Below are 26,489 nucleotides of genomic sequence, written 5' to 3' on the forward strand. Positions count from 1 at the left end.
ATTCCACAGTTGAAGACAAATAAAAAACCTTTTACAGCTGTTCTGAAATTTTACAAAAACTATCAAAAAAATGTGGATAGTTCATAGAATATGTTTCTAATCCATACATTTTGCTTTTCAGACAAATGCTCTGTTCATATAAAATAGTGAATATTTGCAGACTCAAGACTTCCGTGAAGACTAACTCATTTAAAATCCCTTTAAAAAGAAAAATATAGGTCAGCATGTGGTATGATCATATTAGAACCTGCATCCCTATCACACCAGCCCTTCTCTGCTCTGACCTGGCTGACCAGGATGTCTCCGATCCTGTTGATAATGAATGCTCCATCAAAGCTTCCCCCCTCCAGCTGGCTCTCCCTCTTCCTCTCCAGGAGGCGGAGGAGGTGCTGCGTGTGGATCTCCAGGAGCTCATCTAGAGCTGGGAACAGCCTCTCCACTGTCTGTAGCTCCAGCTGCACCTCCTTCTGCAGGCCTTTACTGTAGACTTCTGACATGATGCGTAACGTCCGAATGTGATGCATCTCAGTCTGCATCAGCTCTGCAGGATATACAGGAAGTGATACTAAAGTCAGATATTTAAATGCCATTGTGCTCATGCTTTAGCAGTTGTTATACCCGTCCATGAATTTTTGCATCTACATAATTCTGTCTCAAAGGTCTACAGAGAGTTTCATAGAATTCATGACAGGATTTTTGTCACTGTTTACCTTATGTAGACAGCGATGTGCCTTTCAGAATATTTATATTCACATTTATTTTCCACAAGTTGATTCTAATCAAAAGCTAGAGACATCTCAAGTTTTCAAAGCAAACAGGATGTATCTGAAAGCATATTTAAATGATGCAAATCTGTAGCCTCAACAGGCTATTGAGACTTGTAGATGCAACCAAAACAAACTGAAGTGAAAGTCAATAAGGCATGCTGAGGGAAAGTGGGTCTACCAAAAAACCAAATGACGACATACTTGGAATAAACAATTCAGACACTCAGGTGACATAATAGTGACCAAATTCTTATTTTATACTGCTGACCTTTGGCTAAGAGGCATTGTTCCATTTCTCAAGATTTTTCTCTGCTTTAAATTACCACCAACTAAAAATAATCCATTCTGAACAAATGTTTCAAATTGTTTCCTTTCTAGTTTACAAAAAAGAGTAAGAAACCAAGCTGAGACTAAGCTTCCTCTGAAGACTGTCGTTCATTTTTCCATTAACTTCTTAAGATCAATTCAAGAACATGTTTTGTTGAATCAAAGTCATTGCAGTGAGTGTCAGGTGTGGTGATCAGGTGTACCGTAGATGACATCCTGTCTCTTCACCAGCTCTTTGTCCAGCTGCTGCAGGTACTGCTGCTCCACACCTAAACTCCACGAGTCAGCTTCCAGGTCCTTGGCCTCTGCCTCGAACTCCCCCATCAGCTGCCCGTCCATCATCTCTGTCCCTGCACCAACAACACAGCTTGCACTTACAATTTGAAGGTTGTGGCACATTTTGTATGAGATTTTGCATATTTTACAAAACTTTGAACATATTTTTTTTTACGACATTACTTTTTTCATTTATAGTGAGAGACTGTAACTTGTAGGTAAATCTCATCTTTTCTCATTATGTCATATTTTCACATTGACTGGCAATTTTTGAAATTGGAGATACACAACATTACTATAATATGACAATACACAACAATCAGTGTTAGTGTTATAGTAATGTACAGATTCTGTTAAAACTTTCATTATTCCCTTGGTTTTCTTTTGTGTGTATTAACCTTCATCAGTGAGCGATTCCATGGACTCTGTGACCTGGTTTGTTCTGTTGAGGGAGTCAGTGGACTGGGAAAGATACCGCAGGCCTTTGATGGGCATGTCGTCAAACACCGGACTGTATGGAGACATAATAATAATAATACAAATTATCTAATAATGTTGTTTTCACAACCCATTGCACCCACACACAGTCCATTAATAAGCTGTTAAACACTTGTGGTGTTAACCTTAAATGCACTGTAGTTGCAGTCGTCAAACAAAAAGACAAATTAAGTCACAACGTAATTCATATTAATTGATTAGCATTAATATCACAGCATAATTAATATACAAATACAAAGGGTAAATAGCAACAGAAACATTTTACTTTGGAAATGTAATTACCTGGGTACCATCATACTACAGCACCACTTACAAATACACACAAGCACACAAAAACACAAGCGCTCACCCAGCAATGTTGCTTATGGAGAGACTCTTGGACAGGTTGTTGCCGTGGAAGGTCATGATACTTGTGTGTCTCCGTGATGATGGAATAATCAGTGAAGAATGATCTTCTGGGGACAAGATGGCTGACCAGGGACGTTCTCTTGTCCCACCAGCTGGACAAGAGAGAGACATGCGGTACAGTTAGCGAACAGGTAGCCTACAAATCCCAAAACAACCACAGGGGATCCTAAAAGGATCCTTGAGGAACACCTTCATACTGGCTCAGTTTGTGTGATCCTTCCAATCCTGCATTTTCAATATTACAGTGTTTCAAGAATGAAGAAAAGCAACGTTTGTTTAGCTTCTTGACGAGGCAATTTTGACATTATTCAATAGTTTTTAAAAGGTCTATAAATATGAAAGTGACTAAAATTGGAGATGTGGGTGTTTTTACCCAATAGAGGCAAGTTTTATTAACAAGTCATGCACAGATATCTTTTCTGTTGACGATGGATTATTGTATAAGAACTAGCAGCCCTATACGATGTGTACTGGTGTTGTTCTAGTGTTTAAGTGAGGAATCTTAATTTTGAGTGGCTCTTCTTATGTTAAAACAGCCAGAGGAGCACTGTGTTTTCAGAGTACACAAGAAGTACAGAAACTACTAGAAGTTAAGCTAACCTTGGTGCAAATAATTGCTGGGACAAAGTAAAAAACAACATTAACAGCTGTGTTTTGGCATCAAATCTGCAAAAAAAAAAACCTGAAGATTATGAATGAAATCCAAGTTTATTTTGACACTCACATTTGTTCCTCATCGTGACTGTGGGGAAAGAGCTTGAATCTGGTACTGTAAACTGCTGCTTGGGCAACTAGCCAGAAACAGAGAATAAAGGCATCAATATTTGCTGCAGGAAAACAGAACACAACAGAATCAGTGTTGGAGTAACTCTGAGGGAACTTATACCTTCATCTTCACCTTGGCGCAAACAGGCAGACTGTCCCTGCAGCCCTTGTGGACGGAAGCATTACAGTCTGGGAAGAAAGCAACAGAACGCTCTGTGAATACTATGAGTGTGGTGGTGGTGGGGGTGTTGAGGGTGTGCAGAAAGGTGGGGGCCAGAAACTCTGACTGGTTTTCATAGCCGGCCAGGAAACTCCACCAGCCCACTAATGAAAGCCAGACTAGAGCAGAGCATGTGATGCAATCGAGGGGTAATACTGCTCGTGGACGAAGGGGAAAAAAACAGAGATAGGCCGAGGAATGACACACACATTAAAATGGACTTGCATGGGAAAATTTCAATTATGTAAACATTCCCAAGTCACCACTTTGGAACACTGGTCGTCATTCAAGATTGCTAAAATAAGATTTGCTGTAATCTGATCTCATTTAGTCAATCAACAACTCACATTCTCCTGTTTTCCTACAGAACTCATATACTTTCAAACTATATAAACATATAAGTTTCAAACTGCTAATCATTTTTGTGAGCTGACTTTGGAGCCGAAACTTATGTATATATGCATATTATATATACTAACCTGTGTAAAAATAAAAAATAACTGAAGCGATCATCAGGAAGTGCCATTGAGAGGAACAAATATGTCTAGTGATATCAAAATTCAGCTTCACAACAAGGCTCCAGCAAGTTGCCATTAACTTTGATAGAGACGTGTTTCCAATAGACAGAAGTGTATGAAACAGACATGAAACCCACAAACCCACTACTGATCCTAATCATCCATGCTAACATGCATACAACCTTTCCTTTCCTTTACAGCAACACATTTACGCTCTCACGGTGAAAAAATAACCCTGGTGTAACTCTCCCTGTCACAGTCTCAGAGTTTTTTTCACTTCCACCTATCACAAGGAAAGGGTATGCACTTGTGATACTGTAAAATAGTTTGGATAAAAGTATCTGCCAAGTGGATTATGTGATACATTTAATTATAACCTGCACAGTAAAACCCTTTAAAATTCCTGTAGTGATTTTCTCCTCTTAAATTGTTTTATTAGGTATTTTACTGCTTTTTGTGGAGGTCCCACTAATTCCAGCTAATCTCAGACAAAGGATCCCTGTATTTGTCTGCAGAATGGACACTAGCCAGACATCTGCAAGACTGAACCTCTTGAAAACACCCTCAGAACTGTCTGTGGCTCCAACAATCCCAACCAGACCGACTGAACACAACAAGAGCTGTTTTTGCCAGTCTGCCTTGTGAAGGCAGACTATGACCAAAGAGCATCGCTGTGATCCATCGCAGAGCTGGTTTCTCCTTTTTAGGGTTTTTTTGGGGTTGCGCCAAAGGCTTGTGCAATAAACTACATCCTCTTTAGGACTGCTGCTGCTTCAGTGGAAAACAATGCAAAGCTTTTTTTTTGTTGTCTGCACTGAAAGCCTGACTGGGTTACATTATAAGTAGCCCTCTAGTCAGTTTCACTACTTCAAACAGATCATGAAGCTGGTTCAGCCAAGTATGACTGATTCTCTAGCCGGTTACAGCTAACTGCCAATATGGCGTAAATGTGGGATACAGAGAACACTTCAAGATATTTTTTGATATAAGAACAGACACTATCCAGCACTAATAATATAAGTTATTCAAGTTTTCTGATGCTGTTAAAACTTTTCATCAGCAGAGGAGTGTAACAGGCCATTTTCCATTATGATCATGAGAGAAACAAACACAATAACTGTGCTTTTTGTTTAAAAATCAAACTCTAATTAAATACGTGAATATAATTGTAAATTACGTGGTCCAAAAATACTGACTGGGCCTTTACAGTAAGGTGTTATGATGTATCATATAGTAAGATTCAAGCCTCCTAATATACATCCACTAAAGGCCTTTTCTTTCTTTTGTCTCCTTGTGTTTAATGTTGATGAAGGCTTTGTGTTTTTTTCAGATTAGAAATGAATTTACAATAAGATAAATTCTTTTAATAAAGCATCTCAGCACTTAAAGGACTTCAATCAGACTTGCAGCAACAGGAGTCCTGGTGAACCACAAACATGAAAGAACAAACAAAGGAACGAAAGAACAACAGAAAAAAGGAAATGAAGAAAACATAGGAGAAGAGAAAAAAGGTACTCACGTGTGCATTGGAAAGCCTCCTTACTGTTGAAAGCCTTATTGCACTGGGAGCACTGGACTGCCTGCCCTGAGCTGATTGATACGAATAGATGACCATTCACCGCTTTCTTGTCCTTCTCCTTACCCTCCTTCTCTTTCTCCCGTTTCTCTCGCTCCTTTTCCTGCACAGGTGTAAAAAAAAACAAAACAAAAAAATGACGGGAGGATTAAGAACACGACCTAACCATGCCAGGACAAGAAGGTAACTTGAAGTTCAAAAAAAACTGTTTTGACTATCACTGTTGTATAATAAATGTTCAGAAAAGAATAAGACTCAGCTTGGTTACCTGTAGATTAGACTCATTTACCAGGCATTGACAAAATGTCTCAGCATTCAGCTGGTTGCTTATGTTAAATTCCAGCAGAGCAACATTATTACTCTGATGTACCACACAGCAGGGGCTCTTGCATATTAAGTGATACATTATTAATGCTGACAACAAATTGCCTCACTATGAGACTATTTTAAATGTGGTTAATTTTTGTTTCCGACAGTCTCTGCAAATTTGTCTCATTTACAGACAGTGGGATTTTCCCTGAAAAACTCTGATAATGTGGTATGTTCTACGGGATGACTGGTTGGTGATTATAATGTTGGAAATTATGCTAAGCAGCACATAACAACTGTGGTAACATATCATGTCGTTTTTCAGCTACTGTTCAGCTCGTATGATGAATGAGCACAGATGCTTTTAGTGTTCTGAAAGACACTACTGCAGAATGCATGATTACTGATGAGACACTGTCTGGGAATCAAATCTTTGACCTTTCCATAACAGGGAGGTCTTTCTGCTGCTTCTGCATTAATGGGCGAGGTCATCTTCAGCTGTTGGTCATCTCTGTACACTGAACTGAATCACGATCCCATAAAGTGATGCTGAGAAGAACAGAGCTCTTATTCTCTTGGATTTACATCACAGAGCCTCCACCCAAACCCAGAGGAAATGGGAAAATGGAGTTTCCAGCTCATTTTAATGGCCAGCCCTAGGCCTCTTGGTTTGACGGACCACAAAGCTCTGACATACTAGAGCTCATTTTGTTCAGTCGCTTCAAGATACCATAAGCCTGACTGGACCACAGCGAGATTGCATGTTTTATAACTATTACAACACTTAGCATTCATGCTCACTTCCTGCAACAACAGCTAACCAATTGTGAAACACTTCAACAAACTTCTATGAAGAACAGTACAAGCCTAATGAAGTATTGTTCATCACGAGAATTATGCCCGATAATATCATGCTTGACAAGATTTCAACTTATTGGAAAAACATAATAAGCAAAGAAGATTCTCAGCACAATTTTGTTAGGCAACATGCATTCACAGGTCACTGAGTAGAAGCACAGGAGAAGTAATCACGTTTGACAGTAAAAACCATAGATTTCAACAAAAAGACGATTCAATAAAACATGATAAGCAATGACGTCACCGGAAAGCAGATCAGCCCTGAAGGGCACACAGGCAACTTTTAACATGATATTGTGACAGACTCTTACACTACAATTTGACTGGGAAACCAGAGCACTCTGTAAGCCTACCTCCAGCCAACCTTTCCATCTCTGTGAGAAGCCATGGCTCCCTGTGAATCTCCTGTATAACATCCCTGGCTGTGGTGGAGCGACTGAAGCTATTGCCAGCACTGAGGCTCCATGAAGCAAGCGGCAATGAGGAAGTGACTGGCTCGCTACAGGAGGTGCTATTTCTGCAAAGACCCTTCGGTCTGGTAGAGATGGTATGACAACACTACACGAACTAGATCCCCTTCCAGAGCAGTCAGACTTTCGATACTGTACAGAAACATGTACAGTGTATGTGTATGTGTGCACAGTAAGAACAAAAAGAGATCAGATGACAACAGTCATAAATAAAATAGTTTGGACATTTTAGAGACTTTTTAGTACTTGACAGGAGAAAATAATGTGTAATAATGAGAAGAAGATTATTTTTTCATCTTTAATTTTCACTCACTCACTAATGTGGTGTGTGACTGCTCTTTGGTTGCTGAGGTGCTTATTTTCATTCATCACTAAATATACAGTTTTTGTCAATTATTAATGTCATCAAATAACACTGACCTCGGCTACAGCAGCCAAAATGTGCACAATTTCAACATCAGAGTTTTGCTAAATGTCTTTGAATCTGCAAGACTGTGATCAATAATTTTCACCTTTGACAGTGAATAATTAGCCTCGGGCTGCCACAAGCTCTGACTATCCTGTCACTTTAAAAGCAAAGCATTGACTGAGGTTAGTGAGGATATTATAAAACCACAGGCAACTTCTTCTTCCTGTTTTACTTCCTGTTCAGTGTCTCTTGCAAGGGCTGCACTATTATAGTAAGCTAACACAGGTTTCAGTAACTACTGTGACCGTAATTCCCAAATAAGACCATTTGTCAGTGCAATTTAAAAATCTAAGAATTGACAGCTGCATTCTCCAATTGCGTGAGACTATAGTATTACAATTTGTACACTCCCAAAACTTCCAAATCACAACAAGGTTAAACCTGTTTGAGCCCAAATTTGTCATTTTTCTTTAGCTAAAATCATTTAACCTGAAACAAAATAGTCATAATAATAATATCTCACACAATAATCAGGATTATCATCACTAACTTACTTTGTAGTAAGAAAGGAATTCTCTATTCTCACTGGAAAAAGGTAAATCACCTAACATGGCTCTGTTTGAGGAAAAAAAAGACAACTTTGACCACCCTCTTACACCAGAGATTTGGGTTTGTGACCAGTAAATGATGTGGTCTCAAAACCAAGTCTGCTGTGGAAATTAGAACGGAGGAAGTTACAAGAAACACCAACCTGCCCTAAAGCAAGACATGCAACCCCCAACCGTTCTCCTGGTGCTGCTCAGAGGCCAACAAGAGAAGATGTACAGGGCAGCTCCCAGTGTGAAAGTGTGAAACTGCATTAATGTGAAGCATTGTGAGACTGAAAAGCCGCCTGGTGTTCAGTCATCCTTGCTCGAAGGAATAAATGTTGCACACATGAAGGCCCTGCTCTGGCAGAGTGGTGTGTACAGCGAGAATAGACAAACGAACATCTATGACAGCATCACAAACTGGAGAATTCAAATCTCCACGTTCCCTCACCCTGGTCTTTTTGTACATCTTGTTCTTGAGGTAGCTGAAGGTCCGGCTGACTTTCGTCACATTCTTTCCCTCAGTGTCACTCCTTAGAGGGCCAGGCTCCTCCTCTGATATACTGGAAGACACACACACACACACACACACTTAATATCATACCGCATTCACATGACGTTCTACCAAACATTCTGAAAATGGTTCTTTGCAGCACTATAAAGGTTCCATGGACAACCACTGACTGCTTCAGAGAACCTTTCCAAACTTTCTTTATAAGACTATAAAAGTCCCAGCTGCATTAAAAGTCTTAAGAACAGATTTCTGGTAATATATGTATAATGTTTAGGGTGCAGAGTTAAAGGTGGACTGACCTGTATGCTAGTGATCCAGAGGCGCTAGAAAACGATTTCATACCTGGAAAGAAACAAGAGAAGCAGGACAAAGATTCAGGAGTGTGTTACAACAGGACAGGAGGTTTCTTTTCTATTCACTGTATTTATTATCTGAGGGGGAAGTTTTCTTTCTTCCCTCATGTTGGGGGACGTACCACTGGGTCGTCCTGTTTTCCCTAAGTATGAGTTAATGACCTGACTGACCTGACAGTCAGAAATTATTCTTGGTTGTAAGTCCCAGTCCTGGCTGCAAGAATTGGGCAGAGAATTGAATAACCCATGTTCTCCTGTCCTTCAGCTGCTACTTTTAATGTTTTTGAGCAAGGTATTCAAGCTTCAGCTACTCTTGTAGAGTCATGTGGAGGTCAATGACACAATTACTCTGGCAGTGATGAGGCAGCCAGCACCAAGGCCAAAAGCTGAAGCCAGTACTGCCTTCAGATTCATTGCCATTAATGGCTGCTAAAGTCTGGCTCCAAAAGATCTCTGGCTGCGTACTGCAGAGATCTAAACTCACAGTGAAAATACACTCAGTATTTATTTTCCCCTCAAGACGTGATGTTGTCAATACCTAATTACGCTCCTGTGTCGTGGTGTCTATTTAAAAATATACTGTTTAATCAAGATACTAAGGCCTACAGATATTTTGGAGCACGTTTGCTCGATTGACAGGAGTATCACTCTATTGCACAAAGACTCTCCTGGGTGGCTGCAGTATATGCCAAGTGTAAGTGTTGTTCAAGCTGGTATTTTTCAATTAATCATTGATCTGCTGTTTGAATCTGTTGGCGCATGATATGAATTAAAAATATGTAAATATAAATGAAAGCATGAGAGTCTCTACTTATTTGGTATTAGTTAAGTCTAGGCATGCATCCTTTTCAGGGAACAACAATCATTTCTATCAAATATTCTGACGTACACACAAATATGCAACGCATTGCTCGCCTGCTCTGCATCAGAAAGTCAAACCCAAATAGGGATAATGAGGGCAAAGTTTTGGCCTGCCTGTGTTGCTAGCGACACAGTCAAGGAGATAGGGAACACTATTGGAAGTATCTTATAGATAAGAATAGGGAAGGAATGGCTCAGTGTCTTTGACTAAAGGTGACAGGCTCACATTTATCAGGAGGGAAGAAAGGGCTTCCTCAGTTCACCTGCAGTGTTTATGATAATGTTTTTCCTCTTTTTCTGGTGATCACGTTTCATTATTCACAAGCAGACGAAACAAAGAATAATCTAAATAAATGTCAGCTAAATACTGGGCTGGGCAGGGGACAGGAGAAGCCTTATTTAATGTTGTTTTCGTCGACAGGACTTACTAGCACAAAGCCTGCTGCCTAGGTGAAAGGTGATTTTCTACACCAATGATTTTGCTACATGCCCATTCTAATTGCACATTCAACACTGCAAGCAACTTAATATCAGCTGTAATTAGTGGTTTTCTTATGACAAGTTTGCTGCAGCAGAACTTGTGGGCTTCATTGCCCTCAAGCATTTAGTTGTGTCCAGAGCATTCACCCAGCACAAAACTGTAAAAAACAAGTTTGGACTGCAGAACTTATGCAAACTTTACCTTAGTGTGCAATATATTACATTATGTGCCTTTTGTGGTTTGTGTTCATAATTTATTTTTTCAAATTAACCAGTTTTCCCTCAGCCAACCTTATACTCCGTCTATTTGAGTGATTCCAGGAAGGTTTTTGTCACCTCCACAGACGGGGCATAAAGACCTTACTGTACTTCCAGTCAGAGGGTGCATAAATCTGAGTACTTCTAGTTCATAAACATGTGGCTGTGTCAATGATCGTAACTGTGTCCTTTCATCAAAACACAACTTTTGTTTGTCTTTGCAGGAAAGGGACATCATTTACTCTCATATCCACACAGTGAATAGTAATGGCGCATTTGTCTGTGGGTTTCAGGCTCTTACAAAAGGATCCAGGGCTCTAAAAGGGACAACTACTGTTCTGATTCTGACATAACTGCTAATTTCTACTGCACCTAAGTTTACAGTACTGTACTTACTCATGTTATCCTCATCATCGCTAGATGAAGAGTCCCCATAAACGAACTGAGACTTAGATTTGGTGAGGATGGGGGAAAGATTGAAAGAGAAGGAAATTCGCCTCTTACGTCTCAGGCGTCCCACTGCTGGGGGGGGAGCAGGAAGGAAAGAACCACAGCAGGCACTGATCACTTGTTAAAAGTGAGCAACTTTATAACACACCAATAACAGTGAGAATGGGGGATGGGTCAGGGCAATATCAAGATAAACTTTAATACTCCAGCATAGCTACACTTGTCACTCACCATCAATGTCTCTCTGGCTGATGGCGAGCATGGATACAGACTTGGTGAGGGGCAGGGCCATTGGAGGACAGCTGTTTCGCAGAGGTCGATACCGCCTTGACTTCTAGAGCAAGAGACACAAGGTTGAGCCAACACAATGCATGACAAATGCAAAAAAAAGACACAGTGATCCAGAAAGAGATAACGCAGAACAAAACATCACCAGTCACGTATCTGAAAACAGGAACAATAAACTGAAAAGGGAAACTGCACAAATGATTTTGTGATGTTGTGTTCACAATTTGTTTTAAATTCAATGTGAGCCGAGTGAAGCAGCCTGAGGGAAGTGGTGTTTATTAATTCTTGCTAATCCCCGAACTGACAAGTCTCAAATTTCCCCAGACTGTTTATAAGTCTTGTTTATGTACAAGCTTTACAAATACATTTTTCCTCTCGTGTGAATTAGGCGAAGGATGTTTTTGAGGTTCCCTCCGGGCTGACTGCATGACTGCATGAAGATATGACATCTAAAGGGCAGATTTGATGAGTGTGTTAGCTGACCTGGTTGTCCAGTCTGCTGTGCTCCTCCATCTCCTCCTGCTCCTCAGTTAGAGACACCAGGGAGCCCCTATCATCGCTGTCGTGCCGGAACATCCTTAAAGGCTCGAGGATTCGGGGCCCCTGGGCGGTGGGTCTCCTCAGCTCCTCTTGGCCCCCACTGAGCCCCTCCAAGCTGTAGCTGTATGGACAAACAGAAGGCAGAGGTGACCTCAATGAAGGTGGAATGATTGTACTGTACACACACACACACACACACACAGACTTCACTAGTCTCTCTGGACTATTCATCACAGCCTTTCAAATACACACAGCTGCTGCTGCAACAAACACAAACAGACACACACACCAATACACACACACACACACAGCTGGTCCTGCACAGTGTTTAGCCAGCTGAGTTATCACTGGGCTCCGGAGCAGATTTACAGCTGAAGCGGTGGCAAATGACTTCCAACATCAGCATCAGCATAGAGAGCTGTGCTGCTGTGATTTACAAACCCAATTACATCGATCTATGACTGGAAATAAGAGGCCTTGAAAAATCCAATACAATGATTATGGAGAGGAAAACTACAGCTACATTTCAGGATGAGCTATGCTAGGTGGCTATAGCTCTATTTGCCTCAGGACAGACTTGGTGATAGTTAAAGCTCCGGCAGTAAATCTCTTATCTCCAGCCTTTGGGTTTGTATGGCACTCTATTATCCAGCAAATCATCATCCCATCACATTCAAACATAACTAACCTAAACTGGACCAAAAGAGTCATGACTTGGTGATTATCAGTGACCAACATAAAGCAGCACTCACCTATCCTCCGGGCCGTGAATGAAGATGACTATATCTGTCATATTAAGACCTGCTTCCTGCCAGTATTATTACACACTACCTTACAGAGCAAGAAGATCCTCGCTACTGAAACATGAATAACACCAGCAGCTGTCGCAACTCTCTGTTGTCGGAAGCTACTGACTGACTGACACTGTATGATGGGGCATGACACTCAAACACACACACACACACAAAAAACACACACACACCCGCAACAATGGCAAATGCAAATCAAGTAGCATGTAAATACTCCCTATTCAAAGAAGGTCATGTGCCCTTAGTAAGAAAAAAATATCATGCACACATATAAACACACTGTACCTGAGGGAACTAACTACTTCCGCACCATGGATGTGGGGAGCACCAGGAGGGCACCAGCTGATACTAACAGAGTGCGAGGTAGATGGGTTTGTCGGGGAAGAATGGAGATGGAGATGAAGAGGAGTGATGGGAAGATGGACAAGCGAGTATGGAAAAGTAATAATGAAGCACATAGAGGAGGATATGGAAAGGACAGTGTTACAGGGATGTCAGAGGAGAGTGACGGTTTTCACACATATCAGGAGTCAGGACCACTGCTCTGACTTGGTACTGTACTGTAGACTATTTCATACTATCAAACATACATTTATTTCCTGCTGTGGTGTTGTTATAATTATCAGTAGAAGACAGGAAATACACTGGAACTCAAGCTGTTTCACAGCAATGCAGAACTTATAGCCCGGACACTGTTAGCACTGTTAAAACCAGTGCTGTAGGAGCCACTGCAGTACAAATGAATAATTCTCTTGAATGTTGTAAAAAGTGGGCTAAAGGTTACAGCAGTGCTCTCCAACCATGATAGCCAAGTTTTAATTAGAACCCAACTGATGAATAGCCAGGCCAATACCATTGAAATGATATTAGCTTATAAAGCATATTGGTATCAGTGCATATGTCAGCTGTATAGTAACAACATACTGCAGTAAAGAAATGTCAAAGATATGTTTGAGGTAATTTTGAAACAGTGTTGCCATTACATAGTTTGTCCACTAGAGATCACTTACAATTGTATTTTTAAACTGTTTTCTCGCTTAGTGTTAACAGCTGTAAGAAGTTTCATGTCGGAATTAATAAATAAATCAAAATATAGAGTATTCAATAGAGAAGAATGTTTTAAAAATTGCATGTCTGACATCAAAATCCACTGACCCACTCCCTCCCACTGGCTTATTCCCGAGCCAATAGAATCTACTGGCAAAGGGTTCAGTAAATAGATCAATGCCTATATTATAACGTCAACGTCCTACTCTTATGTCATTCTGGCCTCCATCTAGGATCCTCTCCTCCAACATCTCCAGAACCTCACTGAAGTCATGCCAGAAGGCTGAAACCTAAAAATGGCATGTTGCTTGGGTCCCATCCCAATTACTTTACTCCCAAAAAACCACACTACACCTAAGCTACAAAACACTAAGGACTGCTATCATCAGCCCTAACTGAGCCTTCCTCTCTCCTCCCCACTTACTGCTTTTTCTTGGTCAAAGTGCAGTTTTTCACACAAACAATAAAGGCCTTCTTCTTGCAACTAGAACAATTATGCATAACACTTGAACATCTTCCATCCCATCTTTACTGCTGTTGCACACTGTCTTCGCCAAGACTGAACTCAGTCCTTTGAGCCTTGAGAGCTGAACTTCCCTCTTTTGTGTGACTGCTTGTCGTTACCACTGCAATACAAAACACTAGTGTGTCTCAATCTATTTCCCACAGTATTATTTGCACAATCCAACGCATGAAAAGAGAGCAAAATCGTTCATTGCGGATCCACAAAGGCTACACCTACATGGATTTCACAGTACATGTCACCTAGCCAGACGTCAATCTGAATACATGAACCGATGGATGTGATGTATTAATACCTTCTCCTGTGAAAGGTCGGCTTGCCCTCACCAGGGATACGGATGGAACTGGAGGTCATGGATGAGAGACAGAGACAGGAAGCGGTGGATGATAAGGGGATGGCAGGTCAATAAAAACATAATGAATGAATGAATTAAAAACTTTATTCAATAATGGGACCATAATCTTTCTGGCAGGTTGGATATCTATTATCACTGCCATCTGTGTATGTGGTGGTAGTGGTCTGAGGCCCTTGCCACCATACTGGAGGAGTGAAAACGATGGCATTTGTTCAGTATAAGGATCTTAAAGGAATAATTTAACAATTTGGGAAATACACTTTGCTTTCTCACTGAGAGTTAGATGAGTATTGATACATATCTGCCAGTTAAATGTGAAGCTGGAGTCATGAAATTGTTAGCTTAGCTTAGCATATACACTAATAGCAGGGGGAAACAGCTACTCTGACTCTACCAGCACCTCAAAAGCTCACTAATGAAAAAAAAAAACCAAAGTGTAACGAGAAATACCGCCTCGCGGTTGTATGCCTTTGCGAACCAGTGAAGATGCAGTTTATACCCGTGTCTATTAAAACTCATGTAATATTTGTAGTGAAGACTTTGAAGGACTTTAAATAAAATCACCACAGTTTCAAGGTGGGCAACAAAGATTAGTGTCACCAATTCAGTATCCCACCAAATGTGAAATATGGTCACAATCTCCTCTTCTGTTCCTGAATTATGGAGTTGAATAACAGCCAGGAAAGTGCTTTTGCAGCACATCATGATGTCACAGTGAAGTTGACCTTTGACCTTTTGGATATCAAATGTCATCACTTCATCATTTTATCCTATTAGACATTTGTGTGAAACTTTGTCATAATTAGAATCTGAATTCTTGAGTTATGGTCAAAAAAGTGTTTTGTGAGGTCACAGTGACCTTTTACCACCAAATTCTAATCAGTTCATTCTTGAGTCCAAATGGATGTTTGTGCCACATCTGAAGAAATTCCCTCAAGACGTTCCTGAGATATTGTGTTCACGAGAATTAGACAGACGGACGACGGACAGACAACCCAAAAACATAATGCCTCTGGGCCACTGGTGTTGCTGGTGCGGAGGCATAACAACGACACATTGTAGTTTAACTAGAAACAGCCTCACACATAACACTCTGTGAAACCACAACTTTTTTTTACATCTCATTCTTTGAAACAAACATGATATGACGGGTTCATTAGTGAGTTTTAGAACTGCAAGTAGCTAGATTGTATGACCTTTGTACACAGTCAGGCTAGCTGTTTGGCCTTGCTTCCAGTCTCTGTGCTAAGCTAAGCTAACCAACTGCTGGCTGCAGCCTTACACTGTACTTACTATACTTACTGATCTTCTAATCTAACGCGTCACAAGAAAGCGAATAAGCAAATCCTCAAAATATCAAAAAATTCCATTAAAATGTGAATATACAGTAGAATGAGGCAAATCAGGCATCACTTTAAATGTGCGTGATAGCTCTATGGTCACAGTAAATAGGTTAATAATACTACGACCATTATTCTTTACATAACATGTACTTTAAGCAGCTGCAGCAACATTTTTCAGAACATTAGTCACTCTTTGCAATCACTTTGTATGCTTTTTATGTGCTCTAGGTGCCTCATGTTTATCTATTAAAGACATCTCAGAGGAAAAAAATGATTTTATTCTCTGTCATTAGGTCCACTGAAAGACAACAGAATGGTGATAATGGCTGTTTCTGCCCAACTTGAATATCATAAAAATAGTAGATGATAAATGCCTAAAGCTGTTGTTTTTCTGTTTTCACTCCAACAAGGTGGCAGAGGCCTGGTAAACTACTCTGCAGACAGTCTATGACAGGCTGCTGTTCTGGCAGGGAAAACAATATAGATGTCATGGTCTTGTTCTTGATGTGCTCTGCATTGGTGTTGTTGGTGTATGCGAATGTGAAGTAGTATGTGTTAACTGATGATTACTGTACACGCTGGTGTGAGTGTGAACAAGTTGACCTGTGTGTCTCTGTGTCTTTGTGAGTATGCATCTGTGTGGGTACAATTTTGGTACAGTAGCTCCCTGCCAACACCAGACAAATGGCAACACAGCTGCTCACAGCAGGAGGAGGAAACACTCAACATGGCACAGAGGGAGTGACATCAACAAGCTCTAATAACACTGACATCTGCACACATCAGGTCTACTGACATCTACTGACTAACAGTGCACTAACACCAGCAACTAAATGTCAAGGACCAAGAAGCTGTATCTCACAATCAATTCAACTCCATAGAATAAATAAGAAGCAGAAGCTTCAATATTTTATCTGTATTTTATGCTCATGTTTTTACCAAATTTATACCTCCTCAATAACAACTAGCAGAGTGTAATTAGAAATATGCATACTTCTCTGAGACTAATCTTGAAAAATCTGATATAATCTGGTGCCAATCTCTCACCTCCTTTGGTTCATCTCTGCGTCTCCTCCGTTGTTCTTTCCAGGACCCCAGCTGTGACGGCGAAGAGGCGACAGGGAGCGGATGCTGTTCCGGAGGAGACAGGAGCGCCTCGGCACCTCTGTCACTCTGTCTTTGGCCTCTTCTTCGGCTTCTCCCGCTGCTCCTCCTCCTCCTCCTCCACCACCTCCGTCTGCAGTGATGGGAGCCCCAGTCTGGAGGCCCTCCTCTGGGCTCCAGCTGCAGCCCAGGCCCTGGCTGCCCTCGGGACTGGAGCTGGACGGGCCGACGCTTGCGGTGTCGTCTGTGGAGGAGCAGGAGACGGAAACCTCGCTGGCACTGTCTCCTCCTGTCACTGGTTCATCATTCTGCGGACATCCAAAAAGATATTTATTGTTATTATTTAAAAAACCTCACTGCCCGTCACCATGTGCTACAGGGCCAAAGCTAAGTGATGGTTTATAATGAATCACAAGAACACCTTCATTCATTTAAAAATGATTGAACTCACTGCCAGAATCTGATCGAATATTTATTGATTTTTATTATTTCAGGAACCAGGTGTGTATAAAAGTAGTTGCTTTCTCTTAAGTATTAACTTCCATCCCACATTTAAACAGGAAGTGGAACCTTTAACCTCGAAACCCTTAAATCATCCAGCTACAGTAACAGAGGAATCCTGGGAGAATTTGGCTCATGGATTCAGTTTTACTGACCACATAGACAAAGAGAAGAATATTAGATTAGATTATAAAATAATAGAACAAAATAGAACAGAATAGAATATTAAAACATAACAGAATAGAAAATTAGAATAGAATAAAATAGAATATTTTAATATTAAAATAGAACTGAATAGAATAGAATGAAGATTATAATATAGAATGAAATGGAATATTAGAATAAAATCATAGAGAATAAAATAAATGTCCTTCAAATTATTGTTAATTACTTAGCCTATTACCTTGTATATCCTTCAGCATTTTTCACTGAAGCATGAGGTGAATTAAAAGAATGCTGCAAAGCTATTTAACCCACAGGAATGAGATATAATGAAGACCAAATGGAGGGGCTCAGGCATAATGAGCCAGAGCCACTTTATAGCAGCGCTGACATTAAAACAAACACCAATAAATGATGGCAACCTTGTGTACACAAACTTTTCCCAGGAAGGTGATTTTTAAGCTATATACAATGTTTTTAAGGTGTTTTCATCATTGGGACGGGACCGCCTTATACTAATTCAATGCTGAATATGTATACTGCACATTTGTCAACATAAACAATGCATATACACAGAAAGTGCTTGTTTGTTTTTTGATAAATCTCTGAATCAAGCAAAACACTGAGTCTAATTCCCAAGAACCATATGTTTTTCATATGGTTGTTGTTGTGTTTTGTACTGTTGGTCTGACAAAACAAGACATTTGATTTGTCACGTTGGGCTCTGGAAAACTGGGATGGACATTTTTCTGATGTTTTACATACACAATGATTAATCGATTGATCGGGAAAATCATCCTCTGGGGAGCATGAATGTCATGACACAGTATTTGATCTGGTGGGAAAGAGCTGCTGGATACACATGCACAGGTTGGGGATAGTCTATTAAGAGCTAATTTGTAGGTGTGAGGTTTAACTGAGCCTATTGTGCTGCCAGCTGCAATGTGAGAGCTGAGCATAGAGCTGCTTCTGTTGCAGAGCTGGCAATGAAAGATCTGCTTTATGCTGCGGACCCGGCTTCCTCTGGGAGTGAGAGAACACATGAGTTTATGTGTGTGTGCGTACATTCATGGGAGAGAATGTATGTGACTGCAATGTATGTGGGCGTGTCTGTGCAAGTCACATGATTTTAGCTATAGACGTAGGAGAAGGAATCAGCAGGGAATTTAATTTTATATTTTGGGCTTTTATTCTTGCACACTACAATCGGTGAGCATTTAAAGTCACAGTCTTGTGTTTTTAAGTGTACATGGACATGACACATGCTCAACTGAATAGTTACTGAGATCAATACAATGAGTTTCTCAGAGTTATGACAGTTTCTCTACCCAGTACCCTTCCGTTTTTAATTTAAAAAAATGATCCAACTTAAATCTACACTTCTGTATTTCACAAAAGAAACCTTCTCTTTCTGAAGCTGTGAATTTAGCGGCTGTGTTCTTTCTCAGGAATCAAAGCCTGTGGACTTTAAAGCACAGTTGGTCAGTGTTTCCCACAGGATTTTGTGAGACTGTGGTGGGTGGACCCCGGACCCTCTAGGGGGATCCGGGGTCATGCTCCCTCAGAAGATAATTTTGTACATTTTAAAGTTGAATGCATCAATCTGGTGTACTTTAAGAGCAAAATTAAGAGGCTTTGTTCCTTTGTGCTCTTGTAAACAATTTTGTGCTCTTGTAAACAATTTATCATAAACACATTGGTTTTATAGTTATGAATGCTGATGACACAGTAAATATAACCAACTATTAGAGCTATTTTATGACATTATTTGTGTTCACTACTTATTTCTGCTGAAAACAGGAGGACAAAAAAAATACAGCTGCAATGATTAACTGATTAGTCGCTTGACAGAAAATCAATCAGTAACTATTTTGATAAACACATACTGTTATCATTTTTTAAGGACAAATGACAAAATACTGAGACTTCCAGGGTGTGACTGAACATGCTGTCAGCTCAGAGGCAGTGAAGCCTGTCAGTCACTCCGTATACCCGGGAAGCGGCTGGTGTGAGTGGTCAAAGAACCAACCACACCGGGTGGCGGCAGAGGAGGCTGAACCACCGTCTGGTTCAAATTGAGTGCAGCCGGCTTCGCTGCACTCAGCACCGAAACACAGAGTCAAAGCCGTTTGTTTCCAATACAGCTAGTTTTGCTCTTAGATAAGATTAAGACAAGACTTTAACATTTATAGTCAGTCATGCTGTTGACCTGCTTGGTAAACCAATGCTTTTTTTCCCAGAATGAACAAAATCCACTATCTCAATCTACTCTGCTCTATCTTTCAGTAATTCTTTTCCTTATCGGTGGAATATGAAGAATACTGAAGTTGCAGCTTTGTCTTAACTTGAAGCCGTGATGGTTAGCTTACCGTGCCTATAGGTAGTAATGACTGCTAGTAGCTAAAGCTACCATATTTATCTTACATGCAGTCGCAGCGGGGCTCCGGTGTTGGCAGCTGAGTGATAAAACACCTGAATCATTTCACATCAACAACTCTTCTTCAGACAAACCAGACAACAAAATCTCAAGCACCACAAGCTTCAACATCACAAAACACAACGTTAGAGATCTTTAATGTTATTATGAGAAGTGCAAAAATATTTTCGGTTCATTATGAAACTGTGGTAGGACAAATTAAACAGTGGCAGGCTGCCACAGTCTAGGTAATTAATAGGAAACACTGTTTGCCCGTCTCTCTGTTTTCAGTGTCCCAACCCTTAGCGTCATATTCTCCCAGGCAGCCGATATTCTATGTGTGTTGTTTACAACAAAAAGGACATACTGTACAATTCACATTACCATGAGCGTGTTTCAACTGCTCAACACAGCAGAAACTGAGAGATACAAGTATTTCAACTTTAACCAAAGGGTGCCTTGCTTCAAACAGACTTTCAACAGCAGCAGAGGGACAGCAGGGACCACCGCTTGCTCTTCCCCTGCAGCAGAGTAGAGCTGCTTAGTAGATGCGTGGCATCTCAGCCTCGAGGTGCTGATAAATAAAAAGCCAAGGACTGACTGACAAAATAGCGACTTCATATATACTATATAATCCCTATAGAGTAGTTGCAGGCGCAAACACAATATATTCTTGCTGTTCAACTTGAATGTACTGGATGTTTCAGCTGTATCCAGCGGAAGATTGGGTGAATTTACTGCTAACCCAAATTCGATATATTTTCTTTTCTTTTTACATTTATTGATCACACAGAAATAGTTAAATAAGAGCTGTGTTTTGGGAGGTTTTTTTGGTTTCATTTTTATATATGATGTTTTTCTTCATATCTGCCCCCAGCTGTTTCCTAGCTGGTACAGGGATAGGAACTACCTGCTCGCCTCATATAAGCACGGTTATAATTTAGGTTGATTGTTCAAGAACACCTCAACACTGATTTTCATGGAGAGAATTGTGCCATTTACCCAGTAGGTAAAGATATTCAAACTGGCAAACTTCCAGTCACTCGCCCAGTTTCTCTAACCTGGACGTGATGCTTTCCCACCAAACCCTGGCTACAAAAAAAAAAAAACTGCCAGTAGTGGATCAGACCTTTCTGAAAACGCTGTCATATCCCGGCTCCACACCCAGGAAGCTTTCTGTGTCGCTGCTGGAGTCTCTGTGAGTTGTGGAGGGACAACTGGTGGCACTGCTGGTCCTACTGGGCAACACCGAAGACTGTGAGGAACCTGAGAGACACAACAACAAAGAGATAATGCTGAGATATAGCAATACAGGTTTAAAAACACAGAAAGAGGAGGAGCGATGTTAAGTAGAAAACAGTTTGACTTGAGCTGTAAGGAGAAATCTTGACATTTTAATCAGCAAACATTCTGTTACAATTTGATCAAAGTCACATTCAATTATATTTTCAGCTTTCAGCTGTTAAAGTGAAAAACACCATGTTTCCGAAATAATATGTTTTCATTTCCCTGCTTTAAAACACAAGCAGGTCTGTTAGACATCAGTAAAAAGACTTCTGGGAATCTGAGAAGGTGTGAAAAGCCTGGTGGATCAATGGCCGACTGTCCTGACTTAAGCCGTCTGTGTAGAACTGCAAAAGAAAACAACTGCTGTTTGTGTGTTTAAAAGGTCTGAGGGCAGCGCTGAAAATCTCGCTCGGAGAAAATGACAACTGAAAATGCTATTGATGCTGCAGCATTGCATTTAACATTAGTCACCCTGTGGCCAACTGGACAGTGATGTTTACAAAGGCTGTCTGCGGTATTTTGTATTAGCTCTACAGTCAAAGGTAATCTTCACTTCATTTCCCGGTTGTTTGTTCAGAAGCAATTAGAGATATCAACCAGACAGTGTCAAGTTCAGTGTCTGCAACTGTCAGCTACATTGATGTTTACAGACTTCCCCACCTGAGTCATAGCCAGCAATGTATCACATTCAATATCTTCAAGTGACAAAAGCAACTTTAATTCTCTTGCTGTGAACCTCCGCCCATGATCGCAGTTCAGAATTTCTCACCAAGTCTCAGTTCTCCTTAACCATTGCAGGTATTCAACAGCAACCCACCATGAGCCATTTTTGGTTTTACACCCTCAATTTCTGGTGCTTTTTCAAGCCCCCTCGTTAAAATAACAAGTAATCCGTCCTAAAGTCTGCACACAATACAACAAGTCTTATGCAACAGCACTGTGGAGCTGCAGTTTTTTGTACATGTAAGGACATGTAGATAATATCCCAGGCCAACCTAAAAGAGGAAGATTGTACCCAATGTGTTACAGTAGGCTTACTTTAGCCAGCTGCCAAGAACAACTGGATGAGATCATTCACCAACTTTGTTATTTTGCATCATTTTGGATGTCTATTTCTGCCCAAAAAGCGGAAGTTATCCTTTATCCCTCCGGAACATGTTTAATTCCCTGAACTCATGTGAGAAGGAGGAAGTTCCTTTTGTGTACGTGTGTGTTTATATGTGAATACAATATGAGTGTTCATCCCAAAGGACTTGCATTCTGTGTAAAAATGTCTACATTTAATAATAAATGGTATTATGGAATAAAAGTTTTCTTCAATGGCAGACGGTAAAGGCAGTTGTCTGGCTATACTGTAGCAAGCGGGCTCTCTAGGAATCCTGAGGCTGAAAATTCAGCTCCAGTCAGCTGCTCTGAGGGAGAAGCCATCAGAGGGTCGGGAGATGGGACAAGAGGTTGCAGTGGGAGTGGTCAGTCGCTGAGCCAGTCATTACAGCAAGTTGTTACACTCTAATAACAAGTGAGCAAATGGATGCAGAGTCACTGACTTCCTGTGACTGAATAACTGACAGCGAACTACTGACCACTCACACATGCTTGCAATTGCTTAAAAACGTAGGCACGTTTGAAGTGGTGGTGCATCAGCTGGGGCCTCCTAAAGCCTACTCATTCAGACCTGACTGACATACCTGACTAACGATGATTAGCCCAAGAAACCAGAAGGGATCAAGATTCTTCTGGGTAACAATCTGAAACAATCTGCTGCCCTGGCACCCAGACTTTGGAACAATCCCCCCCCCCCCCTCCCATTAGATCAGCTGAGTCTGTTGACTGTTTCACACAACATTTTAAAACCCACTTTTTTTAGGAAGGCCTTTCTATAACATCCGATAACTTCAAGGGCGTGCTCTGGGTGGTGACTGGCTGCTATATGCTTTCTCATGTCTGTATGTATTTTTGAATTTTTTTTTTTTTTTTTCAGTTCTGTTTTCTTCTTTTTTTTCTGTTTTTCTTGTTCTCTTTTTCTGTCTGTGCCATGTTGATGTTAAGTATTTTGTAACTTGTGTTAAAAAAGGTGCTACATAAATAAAGTTTTACTTACTAGAGAAAGAACATAATAGCATTTGTTTGTGTGTGTGTGTGTTCACTCCAAACTCCTTCTGTCTGCAGCTACTTGTCCACTACAGACATGAAGCTGAACTGTAATGAATGAATGAAAAGGAGAAATACGAAGGAGGAAAATGAAACAGAAACTAAGAGCATCTTTCTCACAGTAAATCACCTGCTGAGTGTTTGATCGTTTGTTGTTAGTTTGATGGTATTTATTTGTGCTTTAGAACATAACCACCATGAAACAATCAGAAAATAACATTTAATTTCTCTCATTCACCGGCTCTTTTTTTAAAATGAGTCTGGAAGCCAACAGCAAAGCCTAACTTTAATTATAACGTTATCAAACGAAGAGAAATGTCCTCCCCTCATCCTCAACTGCATATCCATAACTCTGATTGGCAGTCACTGGCCCGGACAACTTGCCTTCTATAAACTTTTACTGGACCCAGGCCAGCAGGCCAGCAGTTATGTGGGACCCTAAAACCATTCAACTGTTGTACTGAGTATTTGATTACAATGAAAACTTGCATCCCAATCACATTGTTGCACAGCTCTGAGAGCCGGCGCTATAAAATATCAATTTCTAATTACACGGCTCGAAAGAGCAGAGAAACTAAGTAATATTCAAATCTGAGTTATTATGTAATCAGCGGGGCCAGAGTAAAACTTCCAACACTGCAGAGCTGCTCACTTATTCTGTAGCTCTAACACAACTAGAAATATCAAAGGATGCTGAACTCTCTCCATGTAGAAGGTGATGCACACTGAGCTGTGTACAGCAGGATGTGGCTATCACCTCATGACGTTCATGATGTGTGACATAATCATTCCAAACATGAAAATTACACTGACCTTTGACCCCAACCGCTGAAGCAGAGCTTACAGAGTGGTTTTGGAAGTTGTGTCAAAAGATTTTGACCTTTGCTTTTCATATTTCCTCGGTCACAAGCCCACCATGACGTGTAAATGTGAATGTGTGTGTGTGTGTTGTGGGGGAGCAGTAAGTGGTGGTGGCAGAAGTAGTTGTTAGGAGTTTTTCTCAGACTCCACCCCCTCACACCTGTCCACCAAAACTAGCAGGGGACTGTGAGCTTTGACAGCTGTCTTCCTCCCTCTCTTTCCAACAGACCCTCACCCCACCCACCCACCCACCCACCCACACACACACACACACACACACACACACACACACACACACACACACACACACACACACACACACACACACACACACACACACACACACACACACACACACACACACACAGTCTCTGAATAAGCACAGAAAACAGGTGGAAAGCCCTCTGATGAGTCAGTGGGTGGTTGAACTTATTGGTTGAATGTGAATAAGCGTACACACCTGTAGATATTAGAACTGGGAGCTGCTAGAATAATGTGGCAGAAGAGAAATTGTGAAGAAGATATGATCCAAACAAATCATCCAGCCCGAGGCCATGAATGTGGTGAGAAATAATGGACAAGATAAAGTATCCATCGGGCCTCCCTGTCTCAAAACACTCTTCCCTGCACAGAACTGTTAGTCGAGATAAGTCACCAGTGAGAGAACCTAAAGTGTTTTCCCTAAGTGCAGATTTTATCAGCACTTACAGATAAAACCTTGTTTATTTTTCCTTACACCCTTTTATTTCCTTGTCCTGTATACTCTGCGGACACGAAATGTTAAATTGGTGCAAGATGCTTCACGCAGCTGGGCTGACTTTTTGCAGATAGGAGATTTTAACGTGACAGCAACCAGTCAGTCACCCTATAAAGCCGAGAAACCGCTGGGGGCTGACCACACTGGAAGCATATTGAGGTTAGAATAACACAAGGTGTGCTGCACCACCTGTTTTTGCTGAAGCCTTTATAGTAGTGCTGTGTTTTTCTGTTGCTGTAACTAGGTGAACTGAATCACTCTACTGTATCATCCATCTGCTGTTCAATATGCTAGGATGAGCAAGGTTAACACACATTTACTAATTTAATTATTTAAGTATTTGTGAAAAAAAATGAATGTGAGTAATGAAAAGTCACCACATATTTGTCTGGAGACTTCTGTCATCTACTGTAGTGTTTTATAATGCAACAACAACAAAAAAAAAATCTCTCTGGTGCTTTCTTCCTATGAGATAAGTCCCCTGCACACATTTTAGAGAGTAACACTCATCCAAACTATAATTTAAACCTTCACTTTGATTCATGTAAATACACAATTTACTCCTATATCTAGGGTTTCTCATTGTATTTTTGTCTTGAAACCAAGGCACACCCAGCGTGTCTCCTCCTATGTAAATAAGGGTTACTGAATTGAAATGAACTAAGCAAGACACCGCTTCACCCATGATACTGTCAATTCAATAGCATGCAGCATCACACAACAACGTAAAGCAGCTGCATGACTTTGACTATAAGTAACCAGGCCAGGGAGTAAACTGTGGCCTTCCAACGACATGTTAACCAGCAATATTAGGGGATGCTGATGCAGAACCATCCAACACCACAAACATTTCTAACAATGTCTTGTACTCATGTGAAGAAGCTTCAGGTGTTTCTCTTTGAGCTCTTCAAATGAAATGTATCTATCCAACCACAAAACTGAGGTTTACTAGCACTATATAAGCATAATAGAGCCACCGGATCCCCTCACTGTAGGGGTCAAGCATTCAGTCTGTATGTATATAGCACTTAATATTCTATATGGTTTGATTTGTTTTTGATGTTGAAATATGCAAGAAAAACACAACAAGAATACATTGTCCACACAATATGGTCAAACACTGAGGTCTCAACCCTGACCTTGACCTGGGTGGTTCTGTCACTTTTTCTAGGTCAACACATTTACATTGAACTATGATAAAGAAGGTCAACTTATAAATTCCTACCTCACTAGTCACTACCTTACTACCTGGGCGGCTGTGGCTCAGGTAGAGCGGGTTGTCCACTAATCAGAAGGTCGGCGGTTTGATCCCCAACTCCTCCTGTCCACATGTCAATGTGTCCTTGGGCAAGATACTGAACTCCAAGTTGCTCCTAATGGTTGTGACAGCATGTATGTATGGTAGCTTGTGTGTGAGTGTGTGCATGAATGCGAGTGT

At 40.8% G+C, this 26,489-nt stretch overlaps 1 protein-coding gene across 7 annotated transcripts in view; it reads right to left on the minus strand.

Moving 5' to 3' along the window:
• LOC121892100 (A-kinase anchor protein 13) overlaps nucleotides 1-26,489 on the minus strand; it is a 110,439-nt gene that overhangs the window by 22,634 nt on the left and 61,316 nt on the right. For 3 of the 7 annotated variants that reach the window (XM_042405112.1, XM_042405034.1, XM_042404955.1), the window contains exons 11-25: nucleotides 21,125-21,261; nucleotides 16,860-17,224; nucleotides 14,410-14,457; nucleotides 12,830-12,892; nucleotides 11,679-11,856; nucleotides 11,139-11,241; nucleotides 8,805-8,847; nucleotides 8,443-8,554; nucleotides 5,299-5,458; nucleotides 3,163-3,230; nucleotides 3,001-3,067; nucleotides 2,218-2,368; nucleotides 1,769-1,881; nucleotides 1,298-1,444; nucleotides 285-541 (exon numbers count right to left, since the gene is read on the minus strand). In XM_042405112.1, coding sequence (XP_042261046.1) covers nucleotides 285-541; nucleotides 1,298-1,444; nucleotides 1,769-1,881; nucleotides 2,218-2,368; nucleotides 3,001-3,067; nucleotides 3,163-3,230; nucleotides 5,299-5,458; nucleotides 8,443-8,554; nucleotides 8,805-8,847; nucleotides 11,139-11,241; nucleotides 11,679-11,856; nucleotides 12,830-12,892; nucleotides 14,410-14,457; nucleotides 16,860-17,224; nucleotides 21,125-21,261 — 2,012 coding nt within the window. The remainder of the gene's footprint in view (nucleotides 1-284; nucleotides 542-1,297; nucleotides 1,445-1,768; nucleotides 1,882-2,217; nucleotides 2,369-3,000; nucleotides 3,068-3,162; nucleotides 3,231-5,298; nucleotides 5,459-8,442; nucleotides 8,555-8,804; nucleotides 8,848-11,138; nucleotides 11,242-11,678; nucleotides 11,857-12,829; nucleotides 12,893-14,409; nucleotides 14,458-16,859; nucleotides 17,225-21,124; nucleotides 21,262-26,489) is intronic. The other 4 variants (XM_042405330.1, XM_042405260.1, XM_042405176.1 and 1 more) reach the window with 3 other exon arrangements.

This window comes from Thunnus maccoyii, chromosome 1 (genome assembly GCF_910596095.1).
Source record: "Thunnus maccoyii chromosome 1, fThuMac1.1, whole genome shotgun sequence".
Classification (NCBI taxonomy): Eukaryota; Metazoa; Chordata; class Actinopteri; order Scombriformes; family Scombridae; genus Thunnus; species Thunnus maccoyii.